A 26,268-nucleotide genomic window follows, 5' to 3' on the forward strand; every position below is an offset into this window, starting at 1 on the left:
CACATATCGATTTTAGTATCAGCGCTATCGCAAAAGAAAAAAACTTTCAAAGCTTTCATGTGTTACGCAGAAGTGTCCAATTTTTACACTAACCCGTTCTTGTGAAAAAAATGTATGTACATATGTGTATTGGTTTAATTATAAAAAATTCTATATATTAAAAAAAGTAATTGCAACATTTTTTGACATAAAATAGTCACAATATGATCAAGTATGCTTTTAGTAGTGTGTAATAACGCTCTATTTTCAAAATCCTTTTAAATTCGTTACCAGTATTAAAAACTACGTTTAATGATTTTCCGCTCCATGAGCATATATAAAGCAGAAAAATAGAGAAAATAATACTATTTTTAAGAAAAGCACAAATATTTTATTAAATCTAAACCCTTCTACTCTTATTATCACGCATCCAGATCAATCATTAAAATTGATTAGTCCATTCAAAAAGTTCTTCATAGAACCCGAAAAATAATTCTATAGTGTTAACAATAGAAATAATAATAACAATATTCAAATACATAAAACCTACACCCATTATATATTAAGTGAACTCAATTAATTTGAACTTTTTGCGGTATCAATAAAATCTACACCGATTATTTATTTATTCTTTTTTGTCATAATGGTCATAACACTCATTTGGAAATTGTTGCTGGATTTTTAATTTTCTACTTTTAAACTTATATGTAATGAACTTGGGCAATGGTTTTTTTTTCGCCTTTCATAAGTAGGCGTTTCTGAGCTTTTGTGTACTGAAAAATTGAAGAAATTAAGAAACTTTATATGAAAACATGCATTTATTAATAAAAAATAAATAAACTATTTAACAGAGTTGAACCTTTGTTTTCTTTTAAGTTGGAAATTTAACATAGCTGAATGGCGTTATCATTTAAGTTGTTAAGTTGATCTTTTAACCATTTATTTATTATAAGCGACTCTGTGCAAGTAATTTCAAGGAATTCTCTCAATGATTTTTTAAGTTGCCAGCACTGCTTCGCCGGTGTTTTTTTCATTCTAAACTATCTACGTGTCGTAAGTCATAAGTATTACTTTTCACACTTAGTTTGAATTTTATTTTAATCGCAACATTGTTCCTATTTATGGGACGTAATGAATCGACCAGCAAAAATATTCAACCGGAAAACTGCCGGTTACAGCAGTTTAATAACATTTGTTATATTAGCGATAGCGTGGTTAGCGAGTTTCTCATCTCGGCTATTTGCTGTCATAAGATTCGAGTCAATCATTCATGAATTTGATCCATGGTTTAATTACCGTGCTACTGCTTATATGGTGCAGCATGGTTTCTACAAGTTCCTCAATTGGTTCGATGAAAGAGCCTGGTATCCTCTTGGTAGAATAGTTGGCGGCACTGTTTATCCAGGACTAATGATAACATCGGGGAGTATACACTATTTGTTGCACGCCTTAAATATTCCTGTGCATATACGTGACATATGCGTTTTTTTGGCACCTGTGTTTAGCGGACTTACAGCAATATCAACATATCTGTTAACCAAAGAGTTATGGTCGCCCGGTGCTGGTCTCTTCGCCGCTAGTTTTATCGCTATTGTGCCTGGCTATATATCGCGATCAGTAGCCGGTTCATACGATAATGAGGGTATAGCGATATTTGCTTTACAATTTACATACTTCTTATGGGTGCGTTCAGTGAAAACAGGATCAGTGTTTTGGGCATCGGCGGCGGCATTATCATATTTTTATATGGTGTCAGCTTGGGGCGGATATGTTTTTATCATAAACCTGATACCGCTGCATGTTTTTGTGTTGCTTATAATGGGACGTTATTCCCTAAGGCTTTTGACTAGCTACACTACGTTCTACGTGCTTGGATTGTTACTGTCGATGCAAATACCGTTTGTGGGTTTCCAACCTATACGCACCAGTGAACATATGGCTGCTCTTGGCGTATTTGTGTTGCTGTTAGTGGTTGGATTCTTACGTCACTTGCAAACAGTATTATCTCGCAATGAGTTCAAGAAAATCTTTATTTTCGGTGGACTGCTGGCAGCTGCATTGGTATTTGTAGCAGTTGTTGGCCTTACAATGATGGGAGTTATTGCTCCATGGAGTGGACGGTTCTATTCTCTATGGGACACTGGCTACGCCAAGATCCATATACCAATTATTGCCTCCGTATCGGAGCATCAACCTACTACTTGGTTCTCATTTTTCTTCGATCTGCACATTTTGGTCTGCGCGTTTCCGGTTGGTGTTTGGTATTGTATCAAAAAAATCAATGACGAACGAGTCTTTGTTGTGCTTTATGCAATTAGTGCAGTGTATTTTGCGGGAGTAATGGTGCGTTTAATGTTAACCTTAACACCGGTTGTTTGTATGTTGGCCGGCGTTGCATTTTCAACGTTATTGGATGTTTATTTACGTGAGGATAATACAAAATCAAATACAACGCTTACAGAAGATAACGATGAAAACTCTACCGAGAAGAAAACTTTATATGACAAAGTAAATTTATAATAATTTATTTGATTTTTGTTTCGTTGATAGAAATTTGATAGGAAAAATTCTCACTTTTAGGCTGGAAAATTAAAACATCGACCGAAACATGATGCCCAGCAACATGAAACCGGCACAGGAATCGGTTCTAATTTGAAAAGTTTCGTAATATTGGCAATTTTAATGATTCTAATGACATTTGCAGTACATTGCACATGGGTAACTAGTAATGCCTACTCAAGTCCTTCAATTGTTTTAGCGTTTCACAATAATCATGATGGGTAAGAAAAATTTATAAAAGCCGAACATTTCTGTTTTCATATAAAATTAATTTTCATACTTTTTCTCATATAAGGTCTCGCAGCATATTAGACGATTTCCGTGAAGCCTACTATTGGCTGTCACAGAATACTGCAGACGATGCCCGAGTTATGTCTTGGTGGGATTATGGTTATCAGATTGCCGGTATGGCTAATCGTACCACTTTAGTCGACAATAATACTTGGAATAATAGTCACATAGCTTTGGTCGGAAAAGCTATGTCTTCTACCGAAGAAAAAGCCTATGAAATAATGACAACGCTGGACGTCGATTATGTTTTAGTTATATTTGGTGGTGTTATCGGTTATTCTGGTGACGATATAAATAAATTTTTATGGATGGTACGAATAGCAGAAGGTGAACATCCCAAAGATATAAAAGAAAGTGACTATTTCACAGAACGTGGTGAATTTCGCATAGACTCTGAAGGATCTCCAACCTTACTCAACTGCTTAATGTACAAACTTAGTTATTATCGGTTTGGAGAACTAAAATTAGATTATAGGTAAACATCTACTGCGTCTATATATAATTGCTTGCAAAAATTCTGATAGAATGTCCTAGGAGTACGTATGATTAATTAGAAGTAGACAAAGCATTCATTGAGACATCATGCAGGGGTATTTAAATTTGCGTTTTTACCAAATAAAGATTCAATTTACTCAGGGACGGCTATGTGAGGGGCGGTTTGAAAAATCGTCCCAGACAGTTTTCATACAAATCGGGAACGTCAACTACCGCTACCACTTGGCAAAAAGTTTTGAAAATTGCAATTTCTTCCCATATAAGGACTTTTCAGAATAGGGCGTTATGCGAGGAGCGGCCGAAGAGGTGATTCGATCCGAACCATTTTCAATATCGTTCGTCCGTGGACATTAGCATTTCTGTGTACCAATATTTATCAAAGTTTATTAGAAATTGTGGCCTGCAGATTGAAAATTTACATAGACAGCCATCAGACGAACAGACAGGCTTAGATCGATTTAAAAATTATTCTGAATCGATCGTTATAATAAAAGGTGGGTCTCTCTTCTTCTATGTGTTGCATACGTCCGCACTATTTTAATATATCCTGTAGCACGTGTGGTGTAGAATACAAAGAATACTATAGTAGCTTTAGAAGGTGGAAAGCTATCGGCCACTGAAAGACATTTTCAAAACGTTTTTATAATAAACAAAATTGATGTTCATTGTAAAATGATGTATTCTTGCAAAGAACTGCGAATAGATGTATAATCTTAAGGGAAGAAAGCTTTGTTAATATAATAATTCGCATAAAAAATATTTACAGAGGGCCGGCAGGTTACGACCGAACCCGCAATGGAGTTATAGGAAATAAGGATTTCGATTTAACGTATCTGGAGGAGGCGTATACCACCGAACATTGGTTAGTTCGCATTTATCGCGTCAAGAAACCACAAGAGTTCAATAGGTAATTTTTTTCTATATCATCATATTATTTATAGCCAAGTTTAATAATAAATAAAAAAAATTTAATAGACCGGCATTAAAATTACGGGAGCGTACAATAGGACCTACAAATTTTCAATCAAGAAAGGTACGTTTTTTCATAACTTATAAATTGGCTTTTATTATAAATATCTTTTTCTAATTGCAGAATGCTAAACGTAGGAAGGGTTATATTAAGAACCGGCCCGTCGTTGTAAAAGGCAAAAGAAATCGTAAATAAATCATTTTGCATTCAACGCATTTTAATGTAAAGTAAAATCGAACAAAAAAAAATTTTTTGGATGTTTTTCTTTACTTTTTTTAATTTCGGCATTTGCCTGTGTACCTGTCATTAAAGGGCTATCATTCCAATTTTAACTGCCATTCTGCATCTTTGCCCCCTATCTAGCGCGGACATGAATTGTGTTAATGTATAATTAAAGCTTAACAGTGGGCTCTGCTAAACTGAGTTTCGGAATATAAAAACCATTAACAACAAGTAATGTAGAGTCCTTAAAGGACATCTCTTTGCTTCTAAGGTGATTTCTGTTTTTTGTTGTTTGCCAGCAGAAACAATACACTTGTTTATGTGCATACGTATATAAATAGAGAACAAACCGATTTATTATTTAAACCTAAATAAAAAAAAAAGGTTTATATGGAATCGTGGAAACAAGAAGCAATAAGAAATATACACAGCACTTGTCTCCTTAGGTTTTCGTTATATTATTGATGTATATAAAGTTCCTTAAATGTTTACAAAAACAAATTCGTGAAAAATTCAGTTTTATTGTTTATTCACAATGTTCGCTGTTCGAGCTGTTGGCCGCTCGTTGATGAAGCATCCTCATTAATACATGTCCATTGGTTTTCATTATTCTCCTTCCATAAAGAGAGCTTATTATCACCCCCAGCGACAGCTAAGATATTACCCGTCATTGACCAACTAACTGACCACACCACATCGTCAAACGTATGAAGAATGGTCGATGTCCACGTGCTTAAATCTGAACTGTTCCAAATTATTACGTGGCGGTCTTGGGAAGCGGATGCTATTTGCGAACGCGGCAACCCAATGGATGGAGCCCAAGCCACATCACGCACCCAATCTGAGTGGGCTTCTAAGCGGTGTTCCTCCACCCAGCGGTCATTATCTTCGTGCCATATTTTGACGCAATTATCACAACCACCGCTAACTAAACGTTTTACAGCGGGGCCACGTGCCGTCGAGCTTCGTTGATTAAATGCTGGCTCTGGCACAGTGGAAGGGCACCAAGATACAGCATTGCAACCAATAGTGTGAGCGTTGGGAATTTTTTTGCAATCCCAAACATCAAACATCGTACTATTGCAATTGAGAATGGAAATACAACCATCTGAACTGCCGCATGCCAATATTAACCCGTACTCGGCTGGTGCGAAAGCTACGGAATTAACCGATGAATCATGATTACCATATTCATAACTGAAAAAAAGAAAAAAAAAGTTATTAATACCTATTTATGAATTGTAACCTAATAGCATACATACATTTTAGCCCATTCATTTGCCCCGTTCTCCTTCCACACTATAACTTTACGGTCATAGGAGCAAGATGCTAAGATATTACCAAATTTCGGGTGAGCCCAAGCAACTTGCCAAACTGGACCCTGATGACCCTTGAGATCAGCAACAATTGTTTGATTGCCGTTTCTAATGTCGAAAATTTTTACTGAACCATCGCTTGAACAAGTGGCCAAATGCAAGCCATAATAATCCAGAATGGCATTGTGTATCATGTCTTCATGACCGGTATGCACAGTATTAATTAAGCTAACCATTTTTATTATAAATGTTTTAGCTAAACGGAACAAATTGATTTTTGCTCTTTAGATTATTTAGGTCTTCTCTTTGACGTGGACGTTGAAAAGTGTTGCCAATAAACATAAAAGTATATTGAACTTTTTATAACGAAAAGAAAAATTTGCTTATATTTTAGTTGTTGTGAACGCAGTGTAATAATAATAATAAGAGTGGCATCCCTACCATATGCGCTTTGGTGATAAACAGATGTAGATTAATAAGTTTTAAAATTTATTCATATAAATATAAAAAGTAAAGTAATTTAACTGCTTATTGCTGAAAGAAAAATTAGAGAAAGGAATATAGAAATTATAATTTGAGTTTATATTACATTTATATTTAATTTCTGTGACACTTAATTTCTATGGCATGGCGATGGGTGTAAGTGGAACATAATTGCAGCATAATTAAATTTAATTCTTCTAAATTTTGTATTATATTTTAGTTTATACATATGTTATATTTTAAGCAAAGTAATATCTCTGCATTTCTGATATTGTATTAAGAGCACTTTAGCTTGACTCGTCGACAGTTGTAGTTCGTGAGTAAACAATTAAAGAAGCTCAAGATCGTCGAGCTGAGAGCTAAAGTGAAAGTTTGAAATTCTTTTACTATTACATCGAACTAAGCTTTTAAAGAGTGCAGAGTTTATTTACAAGACTTAAAAATATCTATTTATTTTACTTTTTAAAGGCCAATATGTTTGCTCGGGTTTCGTTTTATCCAACACTTTTTTATAATGTCTTAATGGAAAAGATTACCAGACGCAACTGGTACGATCGTATCGATGATAATGTTATATTAGGAGCACTACCATTTCGTTCTCAAGCCAATGAAGTAAATCCTTTTTCCTTTTGATTTTTTTTTTTTTTTTTTGATATTTTATAAATGCATTTTTATTGTAGCTTATTCAAAAAGAAAACATGAAAGCTGTCATTTCGATGAATGAAGATTATGAGCTGACAGTCTTCTCTAATAATTTAACGAAATGGCAACTTATGGGAGTTGAGTTTTTACAATTGGCTACCACTGACATATTTGAATCGCCGTGCCAAGAAAAATTGCATAAAGGCGTAGAATTTATTAACAAATTTTTACCTCGCGATAACCGCATTAAAGGCTTAAGTACCACCGACAGTCCTGAAAATGTAGGCACCGTATACGTGCATTGTAAGGCGGGACGTACTCGCAGCGCTACATTAGTGGGTTGTTATTTAATATTGGTAAGTAAGATTTAAAACTTTTAATATTAACAGTGCACAAAGAATTCCCCTTTTTCTTAAAAACTCTGATCCTCTGACCCCGATTTTAATTTTTAGTCGAAAACTTTTGGGTTCATTAACTATTGCTATTACTTTAGAGGACTTAATCTTTAACGTTTTTATTCAAATTTTTTTTATTGGTGAAGAAGAACGACTGGACTCCTGAACAAGCGGTCGAACACATGCGAATTTGCCGTCCTCATATATGGCTGCATACTCAACAATGGGAAGCTTTAAGAGAATTTTATAAAAACCATATCAATAGAAAGCAATCTTAAACGTCATGTGCCCTTTTGAGCATCAGCAACATCCCTCTTACATATATGTATATATATATATATTTCTTTTTTTTATGTAAAATATATTGTTATTGAATTGTTTTTCTAAATGAATTATTAATGAATTGTGTATTAAAAGAAATCTATTTTGTTAAGCTATGTGTGCGTAATTTCATGATGCTAAGCAATTTAAAATTTAAGTTCTATTCGCTCTTTCGTCTAAACCATCTTTTCTTTGGGTGAACCTTTTCGACTTCTTGTGGAGCAGGCTCTGGCTCTTTCGGTCCTGTAATTACCCAGAATTTTTTAATTGTGGGCGCAATGCCGATGTCGTCATAAACTAGTTGATATAAACCACAAAGTGCCGCAATAGAAAAGATTACCACTAGAACTCTGGTAATAATTGGTAATGCTTTGCCGACGACAGCGGAGCGCATATAATCACTTATCACCGACTGCATTCCGCTGCAAAAACAATGTCGTGAATATATATTATGTTTTTTTTTCTTCGCCTAACTGTTCTTGTTTACCAATAGGAATGCAATAAAGCCGCAATACCCATAGCGAAGTCAATTTCCTTATTATCACACAAAAATGCAGTTGGCATAAGGAAAATCAAACTCACATTTGCAATTTGTTCCAATATCCATATAATGGTATAACGGCGATTAGACGGATATTCTCTTATACGTACATTCACCAATCCATGACGTTTAATAATTGCAAATGGTAATAATTTTTTCACTGGCTTAAGGAGTCCGTAGTTTTCTTTCGGATATGCAATTGAATTTGAATTGTAAAAATGGGTATTCTTTATAGTGCCAAAAAAACGACAGCCTAAGAAAATTGTGTAAATTTTATGAATTTTCCTAAAAATGTTACGATACGTACCTTTATAGGCTTGAAAGCTCTTCCTAATGAAAGTTAACGACATTTTATGATTGAAAAGCATAGTAAAGATTAGAAGTATTTCTTGTATTTTAAGCCGTTCAACTGATTTCAGAAAAAATTTTACTCTGATGTAATAGAAATAAAATCTTTGACAAGTTTTAAAAAAATTGACAGTTATCGCTTCGGTTAAATAAGAAAGATACATTTGCTTGTAAAAATGTATGTAAGGCATTGCATGAAGTCCTGTGCCCTTACAAATCTGAATTATTGAACCAAAAGAATCTATTTATTAAATCTCATCAGGTTAATCCGTCTAATCACACCAGCAAAGTCAATTAATTCAGCTTCGCTAAGATTTGAATAAACATTGAAATATAAACCCCATTAGATTTGCTAAAAGAATACTTGCAGAGACTAGATTATTAGAGGAGTTCCCTTTTTATGGATATTTACGATATATATTTGACAAATTTTTATTAAGTTACATTCGTGTATACATAACATAAAGACTTTCTAGCTTAATAGTTATTTGGTGGCAGACTCCTCATTTAGACTTTTATTTTTCATAAATAAATTAAGCAGCTTTTACGGCCCATAATTTCTTAACAGACTTGGCGATACCAATGTCGTTATAAATTAAATAGAAAAGACCTCCCAAAGTAGCCATGGATAATAACAAGAGAGAAGCATGAGATACTTTAGGTAAAACATTGCCAACAATAGCAGGACGTACGTAATCCGTAATCATGGCTTCAATACCCCTACAAAAAAAGGGTTTATAATGGTTGTATGAAAACGACGCATATATGGAAAGCATACCAGTGAGAGTGAAGTACCAACGATACGGCCATTAAAGCATCTAGCGTTTGCGAGGGCACTAGGAAAGCGGCAGGTATAACCCCTAATAAAGCTAATGACACTACTCTTTCGAGAGTCCATAATGTAGTGTGATTACCACCAGCCGCTGACAAACGGGGGGAACTTAGTGCAATTGTACGTGTAAATGGCTGAGGATAAGGAAATTCTATAAATTATAGATTTTGTTAAGCATATGTTTTCATACCTTTACACTCTTTGCTATATTTAAAGAGTTTGCAATAGCAGTCCGTTGAGCACCAACTATGGTGGCATAGGTCTTCAACGAAGTTAAACGACCTGTCTTCAAGATATTTGCAGCTGTTTTTTTTTTTTTTTATAAAAGGTATTTATTATATAATCTCCAGTTCTATGAAGGTAAATAAATTTAAAGCTTTTTCATTTACCATTGATTCTGGGTGCGTTGCGTAGCGCTAGTTGCAAAGCCATTTTTATTTTATAAAATTTTTAGATTATGTGCAATATAGTTATTTGCTCTCTTAAAACTTTGCTTAAACAAAATAGTGATGAAGTTTTTAGACAGAAGGAACTGAACAGAATGCGAATAATTTGACAGCTAATTTATGGGATAAATTTGCTTTCGTCGTTTCAGCGAATTTTCTTAGGATTTTCGTGGGCAAAGAGTAATCTGACATAGACTGCGATGCATTGATTGAATATATTTTTACATTACAAATTATACAATTTAATAATTTAGTTCATTCAGAGATTGTTTAGTAAGAGGTTTAAATACAAAAAGTCAAACTGTAAAATACTGCTTTCAAATGCAAAATACCGTAAATCTCATTTGCTTTCAAAGTGTCACTTACAGCTGATAGAATTTCTTTATTAAAAGGGTCATGTCGATTTTTTTATAAGAAGGAAGAAGTCTTTAGTGTTTATATACATATGTAAAATAGAAAGCGCAAAGCATCAACAAATAGAAACATTTCATCACGTTATTTCGCCAACAGACGTAATCCGTTAATCAACAACTCGAAAAACAAAGACTGTGTGATGTCCTTAATTAATGAAGAAGATGTAAAGAAATTACAAAACTATATCTTATGTCCTGAATTATCGATCCATAACCCATTACCGGAAGTAATACCAAGGAAATATAATGAAATGCGTTTGCTAACGGTGCCAAGAGGTAACGCCAGTACGAAATTGGTGCCTAAACGCGACTTCATTACCGGAAGAATTGTCTCCTTTGTTGAAATAGATTTAGAGAATGTAGGTGCTAATGCAAAAAATTCGACTAGCATGAGGAGAGAACCTGGCCTTTTAGATGAGATAACTAGAGGTTCTGCCATGAATTACCCTTTTTGGCCAGGCGGTTTCGATGAACCATCAAAAGAAATGAAAAAGTTGACTATGGAAGACTTCCAAATTGAGGATGAGTTATTATTGACAGTGCCGCCAGGTTTTAAGTACGGTTATGACTTTAGCAAGCAGCATGGCTTTAAGCAGCAAGAGCTCTTCAAAAATGTACAACCTAATGATAACGTCAATTTACTAGAAAATCTGGAGAAAGACTTGGATGTATTGGAATGGCTAAAATTAACAGAAAAAGAAAATGAAAGCAGTGAATTGGGGATAAATGTGAATAGCGTCAATGACTTTACAGCTGAGTTCAAGGATCTTGATGAGCAAATTATGTCTGCGGAATTGAAGCCAGTATTAGAGATTTCTTCTTCGAGGAAGAGTATAGTGCGAACAGAATGGGCTGAAATGTTAGATGTAACTCACGATATTGCCGATTTTCATGAGAGGATTCCCTGTCCTGCTAAAAAATACGACTTTGAATTGGATACATTCCAAAAGCAGGCCATTCTAAAGTTAGAAGAACGTCAATACGTATTTGTAGCCGCTCATACGTCCGCCGGTAAGACAGTAGTGGCCGAATACGCTATTGCATTATCTCAACGCGATTTGACCCGTACCATATATACGTCACCTATTAAGGCCTTATCTAACCAAAAGTATCGCGATTTTAAGAAAATTTTTAAAGATGTAGGTCTTATTACCGGAGATTTGCAAATTGATCCCACCGCTACTTGTTTGATCATGACGACAGAGATTTTACGTTCAATGCTTTATTGTGGTAGCGATATTACCAGGGATTTGGAATACGTTATATTCGACGAGGTTCATTATATTAATAACCGCGAAAGAGGTCATGTATGGGAAGAAGTGTTCATTTTATTGCCGGACCATGTTAATATCATAATGTTAAGCGCAACAGTGCCGAATACTATGGAGTTAGCCGACTGGGTGGGCAGCACTAAGAAACGCAAAGTTTACGTTATAAGCACTCTGAAAAGGCCAGTGCCCTTAATGCACTACCTATATACTGGAACTGGCGGTAAAAGCAAGGATAGTATAACATTGCTGGTAGATGCTGATGGAAAATTTTTGCAAGAAAATTATGAGATTGCTGTGGCGAAGAAGAAGGCAATGCAAAGCAAATCAAAATCGTGTGGAAGTGGTTCAAAAATGGTACAGAACACTTCTCTCAAGCAAGAACAAAATACTTGGATTGGCTTAGTGGATTTTCTAAAGCGAAATGATAAAATGCCTGTAGTAGCTTTCACCTTATCCAGAAATCGTTGCGATATTAATGCCCAGGTAAGTAATACAAGTTTTTATGCTTATATATAACATATATAATATATAAAGTGGTGACCGGGACCAGTCGAGAGATCTTCATAAAGGGAAATTATGGATTGATGTCTTCAAATAATCTCATGTATATATCATCAGTTTAAAAGCACTTAGTTAATCGTTTAACTTTATTTTACCTACGGCAGCTAGTACTTACTACTATATATATTCGTCTCTTGTTGAAAGAATTTGTCCAAATTAATCAAATTCATTGCAATAACGTAATAGGCGTGATATTGTTGCTTTAGATGCTGCAATCGATTGATTTGAATACGGCCCGTGAAAAGGGTTCAGTGGAAATATTCTTCCAACAGTGCTTAGCTAAGCTGAAACCACCTGATCGTGTGCTACCTCAAGTTTTGACAATGAAAGATTCTCTGGGTCGTGGTATTGGTGTTCATCACAGCGGTATCTTGCCCATTCTTAAGGAAATTGTAGAAATGCTTTTTCAAGCCGGCTTAGTCAAATTGCTTTTCGCGACTGAGACTTTCGCTATGGGCGTAAATATGCCAGCCAGAACGGTAATATTTGATTCGCATAGGAAATTCGATGGCTCGGAAGTGAGAAATCTAAAGCCGGGCGAATATATACAAATGGCTGGCAGAGCCGGTCGTAGAGGTCACGATCAAAACGGTACAGTTATATTGTTGTGTAAAGTTCAAGTCCCACCCGCAGACGAGATGAGAGCCATGATTTTGGGTAAGCCCGAGAAATTGGAATCACGATTCATTTTACGTTATGCGGTGATTTTGACATGTTTACGTATTGAGAGCATTAAAGTCGAGGACATTATGAAATTTAGCTTCAAGGAATTCAATCAGAAATTACAATTGCCAGCACAACAAAAACAATTAGAGGTAGCACAAAATAAATTCTCTAAAATGCCTGAATTGGGAGAACATTTGCAGCCCTTATGCAAATTCTGCGAGTTAGGTAATGAATACATAACGGAGAAGCAACGATTGATGGTAAGATCAGCAACAGGTAACGTTAGAAAATTTATTCATTATGTGAATTTCCAAAACAGAAATCTTTATTTGCTCAACCAAAAATTGCAAAAGAATTAAAAATCGGTCGTATCGTGATAGTGACGCATAGTAAACACTATAATAAATTGGGCATCCTCTTATATATTAAAAATACAATAGGCAAAGAGACCAGCTATCGCGTTCTCGTTTTAGATCATCAATTTAAAGCCAGCGAAGGCAAGGTGAGATTTGCCTTTTGTTTTTTGAAGATTTTATATAAATTTGAAAGTTTTCTCGAATTCCAATTAATGGGTTAAAGGATGATATTCATCGCGGTGAAATGTATTACAAATTGATTTCGTTGACACCGCAACATAAATTCTTCCAACCGGAAGGAATCGGTGGGCATGCAATACTCGATGTTAAAGCCGGAGATTTTGTGGAAATTACAAAAGCTTCTTTGAAAATCGATGCTGATGTTATTATACGTAATTGGGAGCAAAGGCAAATTGAGCGTTTTCGAAATTCGCCGCCTGGAGCGACTGTCTTAAAAGCAGTTTCCGAGCTGTCGAAACTCAACGATGGCTATGTGAATAATCCCGAGTCATTGAAATTCTTGAACATGGCAAAGGAAATAAATATTAATTCAGATAACGAGATGGTTCAGTTATGTTATTTGGATCATTTGCAGAAGACATTGCAAGAGATATTACCGTATACTAATATAGCCGGATTCGAAGAGGAATTTGCAATTGTTCACGATCGTAAAGTTTTGGAGCATCGTATCGAGGAATTAAAATTTAAAAATTCTATCAAGAATCTCTCCTTGTATCCCGACTATTGCAATAAACTTGAAGTTTTGAGAGCTCTACGATACATTGACGAATTAGATGAAGGTTAGTATTTCATTGGCAGCGGAAAAAAGAGAAGTGAAGTACATCTATTCCATTCCTATTAAGTACTTTAAAATTTCTTGTTGTCTTGTTCGTTTTACCAATTTTGAATAGTGACACTGAAGGGCAAAGTGGCTTGTGAAATGGGTCGGAATGAATTATTTATTACTGAATTAATACTTTGTAATATGTTCAATGATTTGGAACCGGCAGAGATAGCCGCCTTACTTTCAGGATTAGTATTTCGAGCAAAAATTGCTGGTGAGTCTACCGTGCCTGAAAAATTTATTCAGGTAATCAATCAAATTGCAAATATCTGTATCTATGACAGATAAAAACGGTTTGTATTCTTAGTATGTAAGCGAATTTGAAAAGATTAATGATAACATCGTAGAGCAAGAAATGAAACATCGTGCTATTACTGAGACTGAAGAAAGATTAAACTTCGGGTTGTTAGAAGTAGTCTACGAATGGGCTTGCAATAAGGTAAACTTCTTACATTTTACACTGACTCATTATTGCATACATGTATTATGATTATTAAGCCTTTTGCTGAAATTATGAAATTAACCGAAGTTCAAGAAGGCATTATTGTACGTTGCATACAACAGTTAGATGAAACTTTGCATGACGTTAAGACCGCTGCAATACGCATAGGTAATCCAACGTTGCAAAGTAAAATGGAGGAAGCTTCCAATGCTATTAAACGGGACATCGTCTTCACTGCCAGTTTATATACTACGTTTTAATTTCATTATGAATTTTTTCAATAATTTTTTTTTATATATATAAAAAGGGATTATGAATTACAAGTAGGGTTTGAGATAAATCTCAGACTATACGGTAAAATGAGTTCTTTTTTTTACATTTTTTCCTATAATACTTTCCTTTAAAAGAATTATTACATTAGTTCACTTAGAAAACTCGACTTTGTTCGAAGAGCACATCGTAAAAAAAGTCACTTCTTCTCAATTAGTTAAATTTAATTATATAAAAGTTAATTACATGCGCGAACAATACATAAAATGTCGGAGGTTCCAAAAAATGAGTCTTAAATGTAATAGAGAAAAGAAATACTCATCGAAATTAAAAACTATATTTGTGTAAAAGAAATGGAGTATGCACACACATACGTATGTGAAGAAATGTTACGCGATCTTACACAAAATATTCACCGTGATTCAGGTTTAAATTTTGGTGGAACCATCATGCCGTGCATACGTTTTTGTTTTTTCGATTTTGTCGTTTTCCCAGCTTGAAAGTCATGCCAACTGTTTACACGACTTTGGCGCGATTCCTCGAAATTCTTTTGCCATTCCTTTTCAGCTTTGCGTTTTTCTTCTTCTTCGATTTCGGCTTCACGTTTTCTTTTCCTTTCCTCTTGATCGCGTTGGTCTAATTGTTGGCGTCTGCGTTCCATGTCGGCAAACAATTTCATAGCCATAACGTATATTGCGTGTTTGTATTTCGCTGGATCATCTTCGGGTATTTTTTCGAAGGATTTATTCTCTTTTTTGAGTTTTTTACGCTTCTCGGTTATCTGAAAGGATGTAAATTCGTTTCAGGGAAACTGGAATTAAAATTTTTAATGATATTTTAGTTACCATATAGTCCGTCCTTTCCTTTGCTTCTTCATACACGTCTAAACACTTTTTTCGTGCGGTTTCATTTTCTAAAGTTTTCCATGCCCGATTTACAATGTCGAAAGCCTTTTGAGCCCGTTCCTTGTTGTCTTGATTTTTGTCTGGATGCACCAATATGGAGAGCTGTCTGTAACGTTTTTTGATTTGTTCGATAGTAGCCTCCGGTTCGATTTGTAAAACCTCGAATGGGTTGAGATTGAAGTATGTGGAACCTGGACGAAGTAAACGATCAATTTGTTGAATAGGTGTTAAAACAGAATCGCGTTTTTCTATCTCTTTAACCTGTGAATATAGGTCAAAACATATTAAATATAAACATGTCAATACTAGCTATAATGTGGCACATGACTTTGTAGGAGGATTAGAGGCTTTTCTTTTTTTTTTTTAGCCCCTCTACCAACCAATGCAAATTTACCACACATTCGTTTTTCATGGTGTGGGTTCACTTACTTCGATGTAAAAATCATCAAAATTATCTTTTGAAGTGCCAGGCAGATCTGTATTTGCAAATGTGGACATTTTTTTCCTGATAGGACCACTTGAATAAAAAGAAATTCGAATATTTAATGAGAATTTTCTAAAATATCTGGGAAATTATACCGTTTTGCTAATTTTTTTTAATAATATTGTTACAGCACACAGAGTTGCACTAAAAAAGTTTGAAAAATAAATGCCAGCAAATATCGTAAGTGAGTAGATTTGACACTTCAATTAGACCGTGCAATATATATATATATATACGAGATAATGACCGGAGTTGAAGAATTATTTCAAAATCTAAGAAAGAAGGTAAAGCAAATGTGTCAAAGGGCCTGATAATGTTAATAATATTGACAGGTATGAGATAAAAAGTACTCAACCACATTTCCATTTTAACGGATGTGTCCCTTTGTAAATGGCTATATAACAGCTGAATGGCGTTACCATTTAATTTGTTAGTTGGGCATTTAACCATTTAACAGAGTTGCTATTTTTTGACCTTTTTTTGTATTTATTACAAGCAACTCTGTGCTTTGCCTTTTAACAGGGAATTTGACAAAGGCTTTGTTTAAAAATTATGGCGGTCTAATTTTAGGCTAACTTGTAAAATTAAGTAAGTTAAGTTCGCTTATTTTCCAAAACACTGATGATAGAAGAGGAAAAGCAACTGCAGCGATAATGATGCATACTTCGATGTGAAGGTTTGACGCTTTAATATAAAAAACAAAAATTCTTTTTGAAATTATCTGAAATGTTTTTAGGATTTCCCTATTATCCCTCGAACGGGTTTTGAACGACGTGGTGAATACCACATTCAAAAAAAGCGAAGAAGCCCAAAAGCAGCGGGAAAGCTCTAAGTATAGCGAATAAACCAAATGTTTGTAGAATAAGAAAATTAGATTTTATGATTGTTCAAGTATTTGTATAAAAAAGTTGGCCTATTTCCTTTATGTATTTTTGAGGGCTATTTGAGAGAAAAAATTTCCTATTGCAGAATTTGTAGCAAGGATTTAACGTGGGTTCCTTTCTGAAAGGCTTAACCTAACGGTGGCCCAAGCCACTTTAAGCGTACTACGCCTCCTGGCGAGTTAGACAATCCCCACAGAGTAGGGGCCTAAACAACACCAGAGTCTAGAACGGTTTATTGTGTATGGAACAATAAACCCCAATCTGGTCAGTGGTAAGGTCTAGCTGCACTCAAACTGTTCCACTTTGGCTAGGAACTTGCCAACCATAACCACCACGAGTACTCCCCGAAGGGCCCAAGCAGTCAGGCCTCACAAATTGATCAACGATATGCGTTCAAAAAGGTTAAAAATTGCGCTCGCTTCCGCCATCCACGGCGTCGTTGATCAATTACCACCATTACCCGCAGGCATCCGTGACAATTTCCTATTGCAGTTGAAGCCCGCCAACAACACAGGCTTTCAAGCGATGTGCGAAAAAGGCAAAAAAACATTTAAGCATTCTACACGAGTAAATGAAGCTTTTATTGAAAATGGAATAGAAGGAATGGAAAATAAAGTTACCTTTAAAATACATCAAGATAATGTTGGCAAGAATCCGGGAAGTTCGCTTGTTTCGGAAGAAAGAAACAACGAATATCCCAGCACCAGCAAATTGTCAGCAGCTGGTCCAATGCTGTGTCGTAAAAAGTATGTGCTTTCCTTAAATGCGAAATTTAACTTTAGACCGAGACTACGACACCAGAATTTCCGTATACAAATTCCAACCATCTGAGAAAATACAAATTCCATACAATTGAGAATGTTTGAATAAATTTCTTTACATGTATTGTGAGACTTTAGAAAATAAGCGTGTACAATTATCAAGAATTTTGCATGTATTGCGTGACTTTAGAGAATAAACGCGTATTCGTTCTCAAACATTCAACAGGTTTTGTAAAAAAGCCATCGATGTGAGATTAAATTAAGGTTGTATGTGCATTTTCACAGAGATGCATCAAAACAACGTTTAGTTTTCTACTCAGTCTCGCATGAGTTCTTATGCAGTGAGGACGTGTTGACGCATTATTTTTGAAATTGTAGCAATGCAATAAGTACGGCTGTATGTGCGTTTACACAAAGCTATAGCAACAAAACGTTTAGTTTTAACTTAGTGCAGACGTATACAATATGCAGAAGGGCTTAAGATAGGCCCAGGTTTTATTATACGGATCGATTCAAAATCATAATCTGAATTGGTCTAAGCCTGTCTGTCCGTCAGATAACTGTCCGACCTTGTGAGGTGTTACAAAAATTTCTTTCTTGAGTATTTTCTTGAATATAAGAACTTCGTAGAATTCTCGCGAGCCATGTAATTGTTAAAATATCTGTTATATATATCTTTTCAGAACTCATTATGATAATGCGATTTCAATCAAATATTGCTATGAAATATGTAATAAATTGTTTGCATCTAAATCGTATTACGAGCAACACAAACAACATCATCAAAAAGCTATATATTGGTAAAGAATACATCTCTCTCGCCGTCACATATATTTTATCAAAAACGTTCTACAAAAGTGCAGAAAGGATAACTCTGATGAGTGTTTTTATAATGCATACGGCCTAAATCAAAATGAGATTAAAGCCAAGTTTTCTGCCGATCAACGTCAATATTAGCCTTAATAGAACCATCTTGTAAGGGTTAAGTTATGTTAAAGCAGATATCTTAGCGATGTTGCAAATATGAAAATGAAATGAAAATAATATAATTGTTTTCTTTCATATTAGTTTTTTATGTTAAATTTATTAATCTCTTGTATCCAACAAATTGTCATAAATCTCTTCTATACCGGAAATCTGGTGCATGAACGGAGTCTTTTCTGCAACATTCATGTCTAACAATAAAAACAAAAAACAACTTGCATGTATTGTGCCGCTTTATAAAATAAGCGTATATTCATTCTCATTTGTTTTGCATGTATTGTGCCGTTTTAAAAATGCAGGAAACTAAATAACGGTTCAATGATTTTTTCTTCAATCCGCTTCTTCTACTTTTGCTCTCCCATATGCAGGCAATTAGAGAATAGTCTCTATCTTAAAAATATGACTATTGCACAAGATATATGAAGAGTATGTCAATTGCATTATTCAGAAGTGTTACTAAAAAGGCATAATTTCATTGTCGTTTTACTATGTACATAGAAATCTATTTAATTTTTAGGGGATATAACGAAAAAAAAGCGTAACTGTTTTTATCAACCCAGCCAGTACAGTTTAATTAGAATTTACTGCCTGAGATGATGTTACGGCATTTAAACTCATATAAATATAGAAAGGCCATTGAACAAAGGCTAACGTCTACACAAATATTGATTTCAGAAAGGTTCTCCAAGTATTTTTTTAACTCATATTATCTCATAAAAGAAAAGAACATTTATATACACAATAAACATTTCTTAACAAATGAAAATGCCAACCCCGAAAAACACCAACAAATTTTTGTACAAAATCAAGGACATGGTTCTGCGATATTACTTATGGGTTAAAAATTTTATTAAAGAAAGCAAAGATAATCATTAATTGCATCCTCTCTTACAGATGTTTTGTCCCATTTTTTAATATTTTTAAAAAATATAATTGACCCATATTATCCGCTTGCTACATAAACAGGCATCGCTACGCTGCTGCACGTTAAGCACCATAAACGCAATACATTTACAAACTGGTCGCATAAAATGTACCAAAGTCAGTACGCCAGTCTATGCTGAATACGCCCGCAATATACCTATAGAGAAATTAAACAACAACCCTCAGATAGTTGATCCATTCAAAACAAATTGTCTGAATGAATTAAATGATATGCTGAAAGAGGGCAATCAAAAGTACGCACCTACCTTAAATAGGAAAGACAAAGTGGAAGCAGCGCGCATGATTGTGATAAGACGTCGTAAGATGAAAAAACACAAATTAAGGAAACTGCGACGTAAAATGAAATTTGAATGGGCCAAAGTGCGTCAGCGTCGTGAAATGCGCAAAGAAAAGTCATTCCAAGCTACGCTTATAACTCAAATAAAGGAAGCAGAAGTTTTTAATGCTTCTAAGTTTGTAGAGGAAAAACTGCAAAAAGCCAATGAAACACCTTTGCAACGATACTGGAAGGGACGCCGATTGCCTGCGTTTATAGTTAAAGAAAAGTTTGGCCTAAAGTAGATAAGCAGAAAATAACACGCAATTTACTTTTAAAAAAATTTTATTAATTCCGTTTTTAGTTTGAAAAATCATAAATAAAACTCGTACCAATAATTGAATGAATTTGTTGGTATTTTTCGGTGTTGTAATTGAGATCTCTAAATACTTTACGAATTTTTATATCTTTAAACAATTTGATGCAAGGTTATAAATTCAGCGGCTAAAACATTCTACATGTCAGCGGGGCAGATCAATGTCCCAATTGTATTCCGCGGACGCAACGGGGCTGCTATGGGCGTGGCATCTAAACATTCTCAATGTTTTGCGGCTTGGTATTTCCACGTTCCCGGCCTTAAGGTTGTATCACCCTACGATATTGAAGACTGCAGAGGTTTATTAAAATCAGCTATACGTGATCCTGATCCAGTTGTGGTTTTAGAAAACGAGGTTTTGTACGGTGTTCCTTTTCCAGTTAATCCTGCGATCATGGATAAAGACTTCCTAATCCCAATAGGCAAAGCAAAAATAATAAAACCTGGAAAACATGTGACGGTGGTTGGTCATTCTAAAGCAGTGAAGACCTGTCTATTAGGGGCTGCAGAATTGGCCAAGAAAGGTAAACTATAAGGTATTTTTAAGAATAGAACTAATATTTGTATCCATTTTCGGCAGGTATTGAAGTCGAAGTTATTAATTTACGTTCATTGCGTCCTTTGGACACAGAAACGATTTTTAACTCAGTGAAGAAAACACATCATTTAGTAACTGTAGAATAGGGCTGGCCCCAAAATGGGAAATTAATTTCGTCACTTTAAGAAAAAAGAAAGTGACTTCAAATCTTTCACTAGGAATTGGTGCTGAAATCTGCGCACGCGTTATGGAGGACGAAACATTTTTTCACCTAGATGCACCGGTGTGGCGCGAATGTGGAGTTGATGTGCCTACGCCTTATGCTATAATATTGGAATCAGCCGCAATTCCTGAAGCAGTTGACGTTGTGGCAGCCGTAACAAAAGTTCTAGGAAAAAAATAACCTAAACATTTTCTCCGGGAAACTTTCATTTGGAAGTAGTAACACACGAAATGCACGAATCAGAGAATATCAATGAAAGTAGGTTCATAATAAAAAAAACGAAGGTACCTTAATGCAAAATTTATTCTTTTGATCCAAAAGCTTTCTCTGCCAGTTCTCTACTTTATTTACTCTCTAAAATTTATATAGTCTTACGTTAGTGACTTCTTCTCCTTTCAAAGATACAAACAAATTTGAAAACGACCTTTTATCCAATCGATTCAGAATTGTTTTCTAAATATGTCGACGTATTCTTCCAATACGTCCAATATTTGCATCCTCACATCGAAATTCTGAGATATTTTGCGACCACTCCGTATGTAAAAGCTCACTGCGAAGAATATGTTGCAAAAATTTGATTTCTTAATAGAAATCGTTGAAAAGTTTGATTTTGAGGCATTAATAAAAGTGTATAATTTGGGCAGAATGGTTTAATTTTTTGTACACCACCCTTTGATTTGTAAACAATTTCATATGTTTTCTTTTGAATTCGCCATGCCGACCTCTGGGCCGATCTCTGATTTTTAAACAATTTCGAAACGGCCTTGCACAAAACTGGTCTTTGTAATGGTTAATATCACTTTTTTCTATTTACAATTTATTTATTAAACCTAAAACTGCAACAATGTTCATAATAATTTTTACAATTATATTTTACGCTATTAGCAATATGCAAGGAGAAGAACGCGTGGCATTTTTATTTCGTTTCGGTCCAATTTCTTATAGTTTTTTCCAGTTTGTTATTTGCTCGGTGGTTGCTGTAAGTAAGGGAGTAAGGAACATCTGTTGTTATTAATAAAATGGGACTTATTACGGTTACGCCGCCTGTGATCACTGCATGCACCCGCTAGAAACAATAACCGAGAATATAAGGCGTTTAGCTAATCAGTCGGGTTTAGAAGTGCCTTCGACGTTATACGATCCTACAGCACAATGGTTGAAGCAATTTACCAGTAGTTGCCTGTTTAGGTAGCTACAGGAACGATAATTCTCATCCGATTAATAAATTAAATATGGAAGTATGTTGATTTTTGTGTTCTTTATTTAAATTTACCCTTGATAACGTTTCTTCTATAGGAAAATGAAATACCATCTTAAAGGCAGCAGTGCTGGTAAGGGCGAGGTCTTTGTCGAAAGTTTGTCTGGATTGCCCGACAATTTAACGCCAAACGAAGATGGAATTTGGGTCCCGTTAATTTTCTCTGTGGACAGCCAGAATGCTAGTCTTTTTGCCATCTTCTCGGAATTCTCTAATTTGCGTTTATTTTTGGCTCGTATTTTATATTTGTTCGAGGCGCCATTTCGTGCATTCAATAATATTTACCCGAACAAATTTTCGCAACGTTTTGTGCACTTTATTGGCCACTGCGAAAGTGTCTCTTTTATGATTCCGAAACGTTCTACAATTGTTCGTCTAGATTGGGATGGCAATATAGTGGGATCTTTGCATTGTTTTGATAAAAGTGTTGGAGCGGCCTGTCATGTGTTAGAATTTAATGATTATTTATATTTGGGGTCGCCGTTTAATCGTTTCCTCGTTCGTGTTAAATCGCCAGTGCCCAAAAAGCCAATGCTACAAGCCCGGATAAATAATGTGCGATATGAAGGCATGGAAATTGAACCTTCTTTGAAACCACGAATGGAAAAGACGACAACAGCGCCACCAGTCGTTACTAAACCTACAGTCACTCATGCCAGATCTACTCCGACAACACCGAAGCCCGTTATCTCAGCAAAGACAACCGTCGTCCCTTCTGCAAGCACGACGACGACAAGGACGTCATTAAAATCGAGCACTACAGAGAAGCCGAGCACAACTAAAACTGTAAAAAGTCCATCCATGGAGGGAACTCGAATACCGAAAGAACCTGCCCCCATAAAGGAGAATATTCCGGCTGATAATGTGGCGCCAAAACAGGAAAAACTTAAAGTAATTAATAAGCATGGGAAACATGTGGAACTTTAATAAGATTTTTCAACTTCACAACACCATATATTTCAAAAGCAAAAATCCTTTACTTAATGTAAGCATTGATAATTGGGATTATCTATCGATCTACACATTCGAAATTTTAAAAAGTCAAAAGCGAAACGTATCTTATGTCAATGTCAACTGTATAAGCACGAAGGTAACGAGCTTTAACGCATACTTATTATTATATATACCTTTTTAGTTACAGCAAAGTAAATGAACTTTAATTTTTCTTGTCTGCCTATCCCAAAAAAAAAGGATGATGAAGAAACATTTATTACTCAGCGAAATGGTTTTGGTTACTGTAGCGCGGGATGGGGATTTGGATCGATTTAGATGTAGATTTTTTTTTAATTATAAATAAAGTCAAGTCCGATAGTGCACTATTCATTGTATATCTTTCCGTAACTACCTCGTAGTAGTTAACAAAAATTAAAGAAAAACTAACTTTTTCCCCTTAATTATTCACCAACTTTCAAACTGATAAGTGCTTAATTATTGTTTATTAAAAATTGAAAAACATATATTTTATTTACTTACAATCAAAGCAATTAGAAAATCTAACTCTAAACATTCCGAATAATATATTTCTTAAATATTATTTAAAATAAAAAAAAGAAAATAAAAAGAATCGAAAAGACGAATAAACGCTAAAATTTAGTATACTAATAATAATAAGGCTTTTTAATTTGCTAAATTAAGCAAAAAGTCGTTTTCTTCTTCGGGCAGGGTCGACTTTTCATACACTTCAAGTGCGCTCTTTTTGGATTCTATTTTGATCATAATTTATGCAAGTGTGCCGTTTCTGGAAAAAAAAAAATTTTGAGGTTTAAATGACGATATTATTCCTACAATAATTTTCAAGTATCCACAACACATCTCGCTTCAGTAAACATAACTTTAATAAAAGGCTGTTTATGGAGTTGCAAGTGGAAACTGAAACCTCCATAAAATTACGCTTATTGGCGATATACATAGTCACCAGTTTTGCTGTCAAATGAACCTTCCTGAAGCGAGCGCAGTTTTAATGTGAAAGGTAGACCGAGTTCTCTTACCAACATTGAACCATCCTGTTCTTGCCCCAAAACACGCCATTCATATTTGGCAAACCTATTTCCTATTCTGTATATGTAATGGGCATAACATTTGAAGAATTATTTTATCATAAGGCAAGATATGAAACTGCTGAGATCTCAAGAACAATAAATTAGTTTAAATGAAATGTTTGGGCCCATAATTGGCTCCATAATCTTTACTAAAATGTTATGGAAACTTTTTTTCCCCTTAACTATAAATATGAAAGTGATCTTTAACAGTTTTCGTATATGTACGTAAAGAAGGGAATCCGATAAATCTATATTCATATTAAATTTTGAAACTTTTCATTATGTAAGTAAGTTGAAAATGGAAAATAGTAACAATGCTCAAAATCACATTCTTTCGAATACGAATAACTGCTAACACATCATCGTCATACGATCACGCCAATACACATATACACCGCTATAATCGTATTCTTTTGCCAACATTAACAGTATTTATATATTAATCCTAGAATAGAAAATTGACACGAGAACACTGAAGTGATCTAAGTCTATTTATTTTACAATCGAAATACTTAAGTATAATACTTTGTTTTGTTTTTAACATTTCGCGTTGTTCTTGAAATGCAGGTATAGAAAGTATTTGGTTATCAATAACCAAGAGTATCAAATTAAAGGGTGTCAGAAGTAAAAAGCTGTTACACTATTGACTACCTATACAGTGTAGTACGTTCTAAAGTTTCTAAAATTTTTATAAATATTTAACGAAGATCTCCTCCTACTAATCCTACCAAGCAATTTTTATAAGGAAAACGAATATGATATTTATACCGGAACATGTCAAGAAGGGAATAAGTCAATAGTTTTAGAGATCAATGGCTAACCATGGAAATGATTAAATGACAATTGATTGAAATGTTTCATTTGAATAAATTTAACGAGTTCGGTCCGCCTTCCCAGAAAATGTAAGAGGGAAAGCTAAAATTTCGCCTAACGTTCAAGCTTAAGAATGGTTGTGATCCCTTTCGAATAGCTAAAAAACCGGCATAAGTATTTTTTCTTGTCTCTCCGGTCACATTTTAACTACCCACAAATGAAATGTAGTGTGACAAAAATTTATGTACTCATTTAATGTATGAAGTACTGAAGATTTGCCCACACTTGTGGCACAACAATTTATTAACGTTGTGCGGATGTATGCAACATCCAAAGCGGCTTGGGATAGACTCGCCTTTATACTGATCGATTGAGAATCACTGTAAGCCTCGTTTTCGCGATTTTTGCGATGTTTCGAAGAAATTTGGGAGATCGATTTGTTTTCGTCTAAGGACGATTGTTCCGATCGGACCATTTTTTCGACCATTTCCCATATCATAACCTATTTTGAAAGTGGTTATATGAATAACTGTATTAACTGAAGTGACGTACGGTATTTAACAATGTATAAGCAATGGTTTGACTTGTTTTTACTTTACTTTACTTGTTTTAATTTAAGGCAATTTTTACACAGTAACACATAGCGATTTAAAACATGATGCGTATTTTAACAAGAATCAAACAAACAGTGTATGTTAAAATGGCCACGGTCAGACCAAAAGCTCAATAACAGCCATTTTAATAAAGTTTTTAAAATTCCACAATGGAACATTAAAGGACTTATTAATAATTTTGATGAACTCCGTACACTCATAAATGATTTTAATCCCACCTTTATATCCCTTCAAAAAACCCATTGTAGAAGCTCTTTTAATCCTATTCCACCCAAATCGTAAACTGGATACTTCACGAATGCTGATCAAAAATCATATTCCAAACAAGGAGTTGGTGTTTTCATAAAATCAAGTATACCTCATAAAAGCTTAAATTTTAGCTCAAACATACAAGCCGCAGCGATACAAATAATCTCTAACATAAAATTTGCAGTGCTTTCGCTCTATATCCCCCTTTCATAATCGTTTTCTCAGCAAAAACTCTTCATTTTATTCTCCGTACATTCCCCCCATTAATTATATGCG

The 26,268-nt window shown here is 34.7% G+C and overlaps 9 protein-coding genes across 16 annotated transcripts; 5 read left to right on the forward strand and 4 right to left on the reverse strand.

Moving 5' to 3' along the window:
* Positions 1 to 1,088: 1,088 nt before the first annotated feature.
* LOC119640811 (dolichyl-diphosphooligosaccharide--protein glycosyltransferase subunit STT3B) lies at positions 1,089 to 4,522 on the forward strand. Its single transcript, XM_038039054.1, has 6 exons — positions 1,089 to 2,487; positions 2,560 to 2,759; positions 2,834 to 3,304; positions 4,091 to 4,231; positions 4,300 to 4,357; positions 4,418 to 4,522. The coding sequence occupies exons 1-6, from the start codon at positions 1,111 to 1,113 to the stop codon at positions 4,487 to 4,489; spliced, it is 2,319 nt and encodes a 772-aa protein (XP_037894982.1). The 5' UTR covers positions 1,089 to 1,110; the 3' UTR covers positions 4,490 to 4,522.
* A 330-nt stretch (positions 4,523 to 4,852) lies between these two features.
* On the reverse strand, positions 4,853 to 6,164 carry LOC119640832 (protein SEC13 homolog). The gene is made up of 2 exons (XM_038039085.1): positions 5,779 to 6,164; positions 4,853 to 5,713 (listed from the first exon to the last, which is right to left on the reverse strand). The coding sequence occupies exons 1-2, from the start codon at positions 6,066 to 6,068 to the stop codon at positions 5,047 to 5,049; spliced, it is 957 nt and encodes a 318-aa protein (XP_037895013.1). The 5' UTR covers positions 6,069 to 6,164; the 3' UTR covers positions 4,853 to 5,046.
* A 116-nt stretch (positions 6,165 to 6,280) lies between these two features.
* On the forward strand, positions 6,281 to 7,701 carry LOC119640852 (phosphatidylglycerophosphatase and protein-tyrosine phosphatase 1). Of its 3 annotated transcripts, none has more exons than XM_038039120.1 (4): positions 6,281 to 6,471; positions 6,784 to 6,927; positions 6,996 to 7,313; positions 7,502 to 7,701. In XM_038039120.1, exons 1-4 carry the CDS (start codon positions 6,460 to 6,462, stop codon positions 7,628 to 7,630), a joined length of 603 nt encoding a protein of 200 aa, XP_037895048.1. In that variant the 5' UTR covers positions 6,281 to 6,459; the 3' UTR covers positions 7,631 to 7,701. The 3 variants fall into 3 exon arrangements, with proteins under 3 accessions (XP_037895048.1, XP_037895047.1, XP_037895049.1); XM_038039119.1 differs by having other exon boundaries at positions 6,282 to 6,471; positions 7,499 to 7,701; XM_038039121.1 differs by lacking the exon at positions 7,502 to 7,701 and adding an exon at positions 7,410 to 7,493 and having other exon boundaries at positions 6,284 to 6,471.
* A 131-nt stretch (positions 7,702 to 7,832) lies between these two features.
* LOC119640834 lies at positions 7,833 to 8,872 on the reverse strand. The gene is made up of 3 exons (XM_038039087.1): positions 8,522 to 8,872; positions 8,161 to 8,467; positions 7,833 to 8,095 (listed from the first exon to the last, which is right to left on the reverse strand). Exons 1-3 carry the CDS (start codon positions 8,751 to 8,753, stop codon positions 7,834 to 7,836), a joined length of 801 nt encoding a protein of 266 aa, XP_037895015.1. The 5' UTR covers positions 8,754 to 8,872; the 3' UTR covers position 7,833.
* Positions 8,873 to 9,004: 132 nt separating this feature from the next.
* LOC119640835 (succinate dehydrogenase [ubiquinone] cytochrome b small subunit, mitochondrial-like) lies at positions 9,005 to 10,034 on the reverse strand. Its single transcript, XM_038039088.1, has 4 exons — positions 9,784 to 10,034; positions 9,585 to 9,697; positions 9,341 to 9,528; positions 9,005 to 9,282 (listed from the first exon to the last, which is right to left on the reverse strand). The coding sequence occupies exons 1-4, from the start codon at positions 9,824 to 9,826 to the stop codon at positions 9,096 to 9,098; spliced, it is 531 nt and encodes a 176-aa protein (XP_037895016.1). The 5' UTR covers positions 9,827 to 10,034; the 3' UTR covers positions 9,005 to 9,095.
* A 217-nt stretch (positions 10,035 to 10,251) lies between these two features.
* On the forward strand, positions 10,252 to 14,687 carry LOC119640840 (helicase SKI2W). Of its 3 annotated transcripts, XM_038039099.1 has the most exons (8): positions 10,252 to 12,007; positions 12,292 to 13,011; positions 13,071 to 13,253; positions 13,331 to 13,907; positions 14,019 to 14,165; positions 14,236 to 14,244; positions 14,299 to 14,390; positions 14,450 to 14,687. In XM_038039099.1, exons 1-8 carry the CDS (start codon positions 10,394 to 10,396, stop codon positions 14,651 to 14,653), a joined length of 3,546 nt encoding a protein of 1,181 aa, XP_037895027.1. In that variant the 5' UTR covers positions 10,252 to 10,393; the 3' UTR covers positions 14,654 to 14,687. The 3 variants fall into 3 exon arrangements, with proteins under 3 accessions (XP_037895027.1, XP_037895025.1, XP_037895028.1); XM_038039097.1 differs by lacking the exon at positions 14,236 to 14,244 and having other exon boundaries at positions 14,019 to 14,197; positions 14,259 to 14,390; XM_038039100.1 differs by lacking the exons at positions 14,236 to 14,244; positions 14,450 to 14,687 and having other exon boundaries at positions 10,253 to 12,007; positions 14,259 to 14,371.
* A 179-nt stretch (positions 14,688 to 14,866) lies between these two features.
* On the reverse strand, positions 14,867 to 16,189 carry LOC119640841 (dnaJ homolog subfamily C member 8). Of its 2 annotated transcripts, XM_038039101.1 has the most exons (4): positions 16,148 to 16,189; positions 15,998 to 16,085; positions 15,509 to 15,829; positions 14,867 to 15,444 (listed from the first exon to the last, which is right to left on the reverse strand). In XM_038039101.1, exons 2-4 carry the CDS (start codon positions 16,064 to 16,066, stop codon positions 15,076 to 15,078), a joined length of 759 nt encoding a protein of 252 aa, XP_037895029.1. In that variant the 5' UTR covers positions 16,067 to 16,085; positions 16,148 to 16,189; the 3' UTR covers positions 14,867 to 15,075. The 2 variants fall into 2 exon arrangements, with proteins under 2 accessions (XP_037895029.1, XP_037895030.1); XM_038039102.1 differs by lacking the exon at positions 16,148 to 16,189 and having other exon boundaries at positions 15,998 to 16,109.
* A 4,109-nt stretch (positions 16,190 to 20,298) lies between these two features.
* On the forward strand, positions 20,299 to 20,942 carry LOC119640791 (pyruvate dehydrogenase E1 component subunit beta, mitochondrial-like). The gene is made up of 2 exons (XM_038039015.1): positions 20,299 to 20,782; positions 20,839 to 20,942. The coding sequence occupies exons 1-2, from the start codon at positions 20,401 to 20,403 to the stop codon at positions 20,940 to 20,942; spliced, it is 486 nt and encodes a 161-aa protein (XP_037894943.1). The 5' UTR covers positions 20,299 to 20,400.
* A 1,113-nt stretch (positions 20,943 to 22,055) lies between these two features.
* LOC119640822 lies at positions 22,056 to 23,796 on the forward strand. 3 transcript variants are annotated; one of them, XR_005247750.1, is made up of 3 exons: positions 22,056 to 22,257; positions 22,316 to 23,367; positions 23,413 to 23,796. XR_005247750.1 is itself a non-coding variant. In XM_038039071.1 (2 exons), the coding sequence occupies exon 2, from the start codon at positions 22,320 to 22,322 to the stop codon at positions 23,202 to 23,204; it is 885 nt and encodes a 294-aa protein (XP_037894999.1). In that variant the 5' UTR covers positions 22,056 to 22,257; positions 22,316 to 22,319; the 3' UTR covers positions 23,205 to 23,406. The 3 variants fall into 3 exon arrangements, 1 of the variants encoding a protein (XP_037894999.1); XR_005247749.1 differs by having other exon boundaries at positions 23,469 to 23,795; XM_038039071.1 differs by lacking the exon at positions 23,413 to 23,796 and having other exon boundaries at positions 22,316 to 23,406.
* The last annotated feature ends 2,472 nt before the right edge of the window (positions 23,797 to 26,268 follow it).

The sequence above is a fragment of the Glossina fuscipes genome, unplaced genomic scaffold, assembly GCF_014805625.2.
Source record: "Glossina fuscipes isolate IAEA_lab_2018 unplaced genomic scaffold, Yale_Gfus_2 128, whole genome shotgun sequence".
NCBI classification, from domain to species: Eukaryota; Metazoa; Arthropoda; class Insecta; order Diptera; family Glossinidae; genus Glossina; species Glossina fuscipes.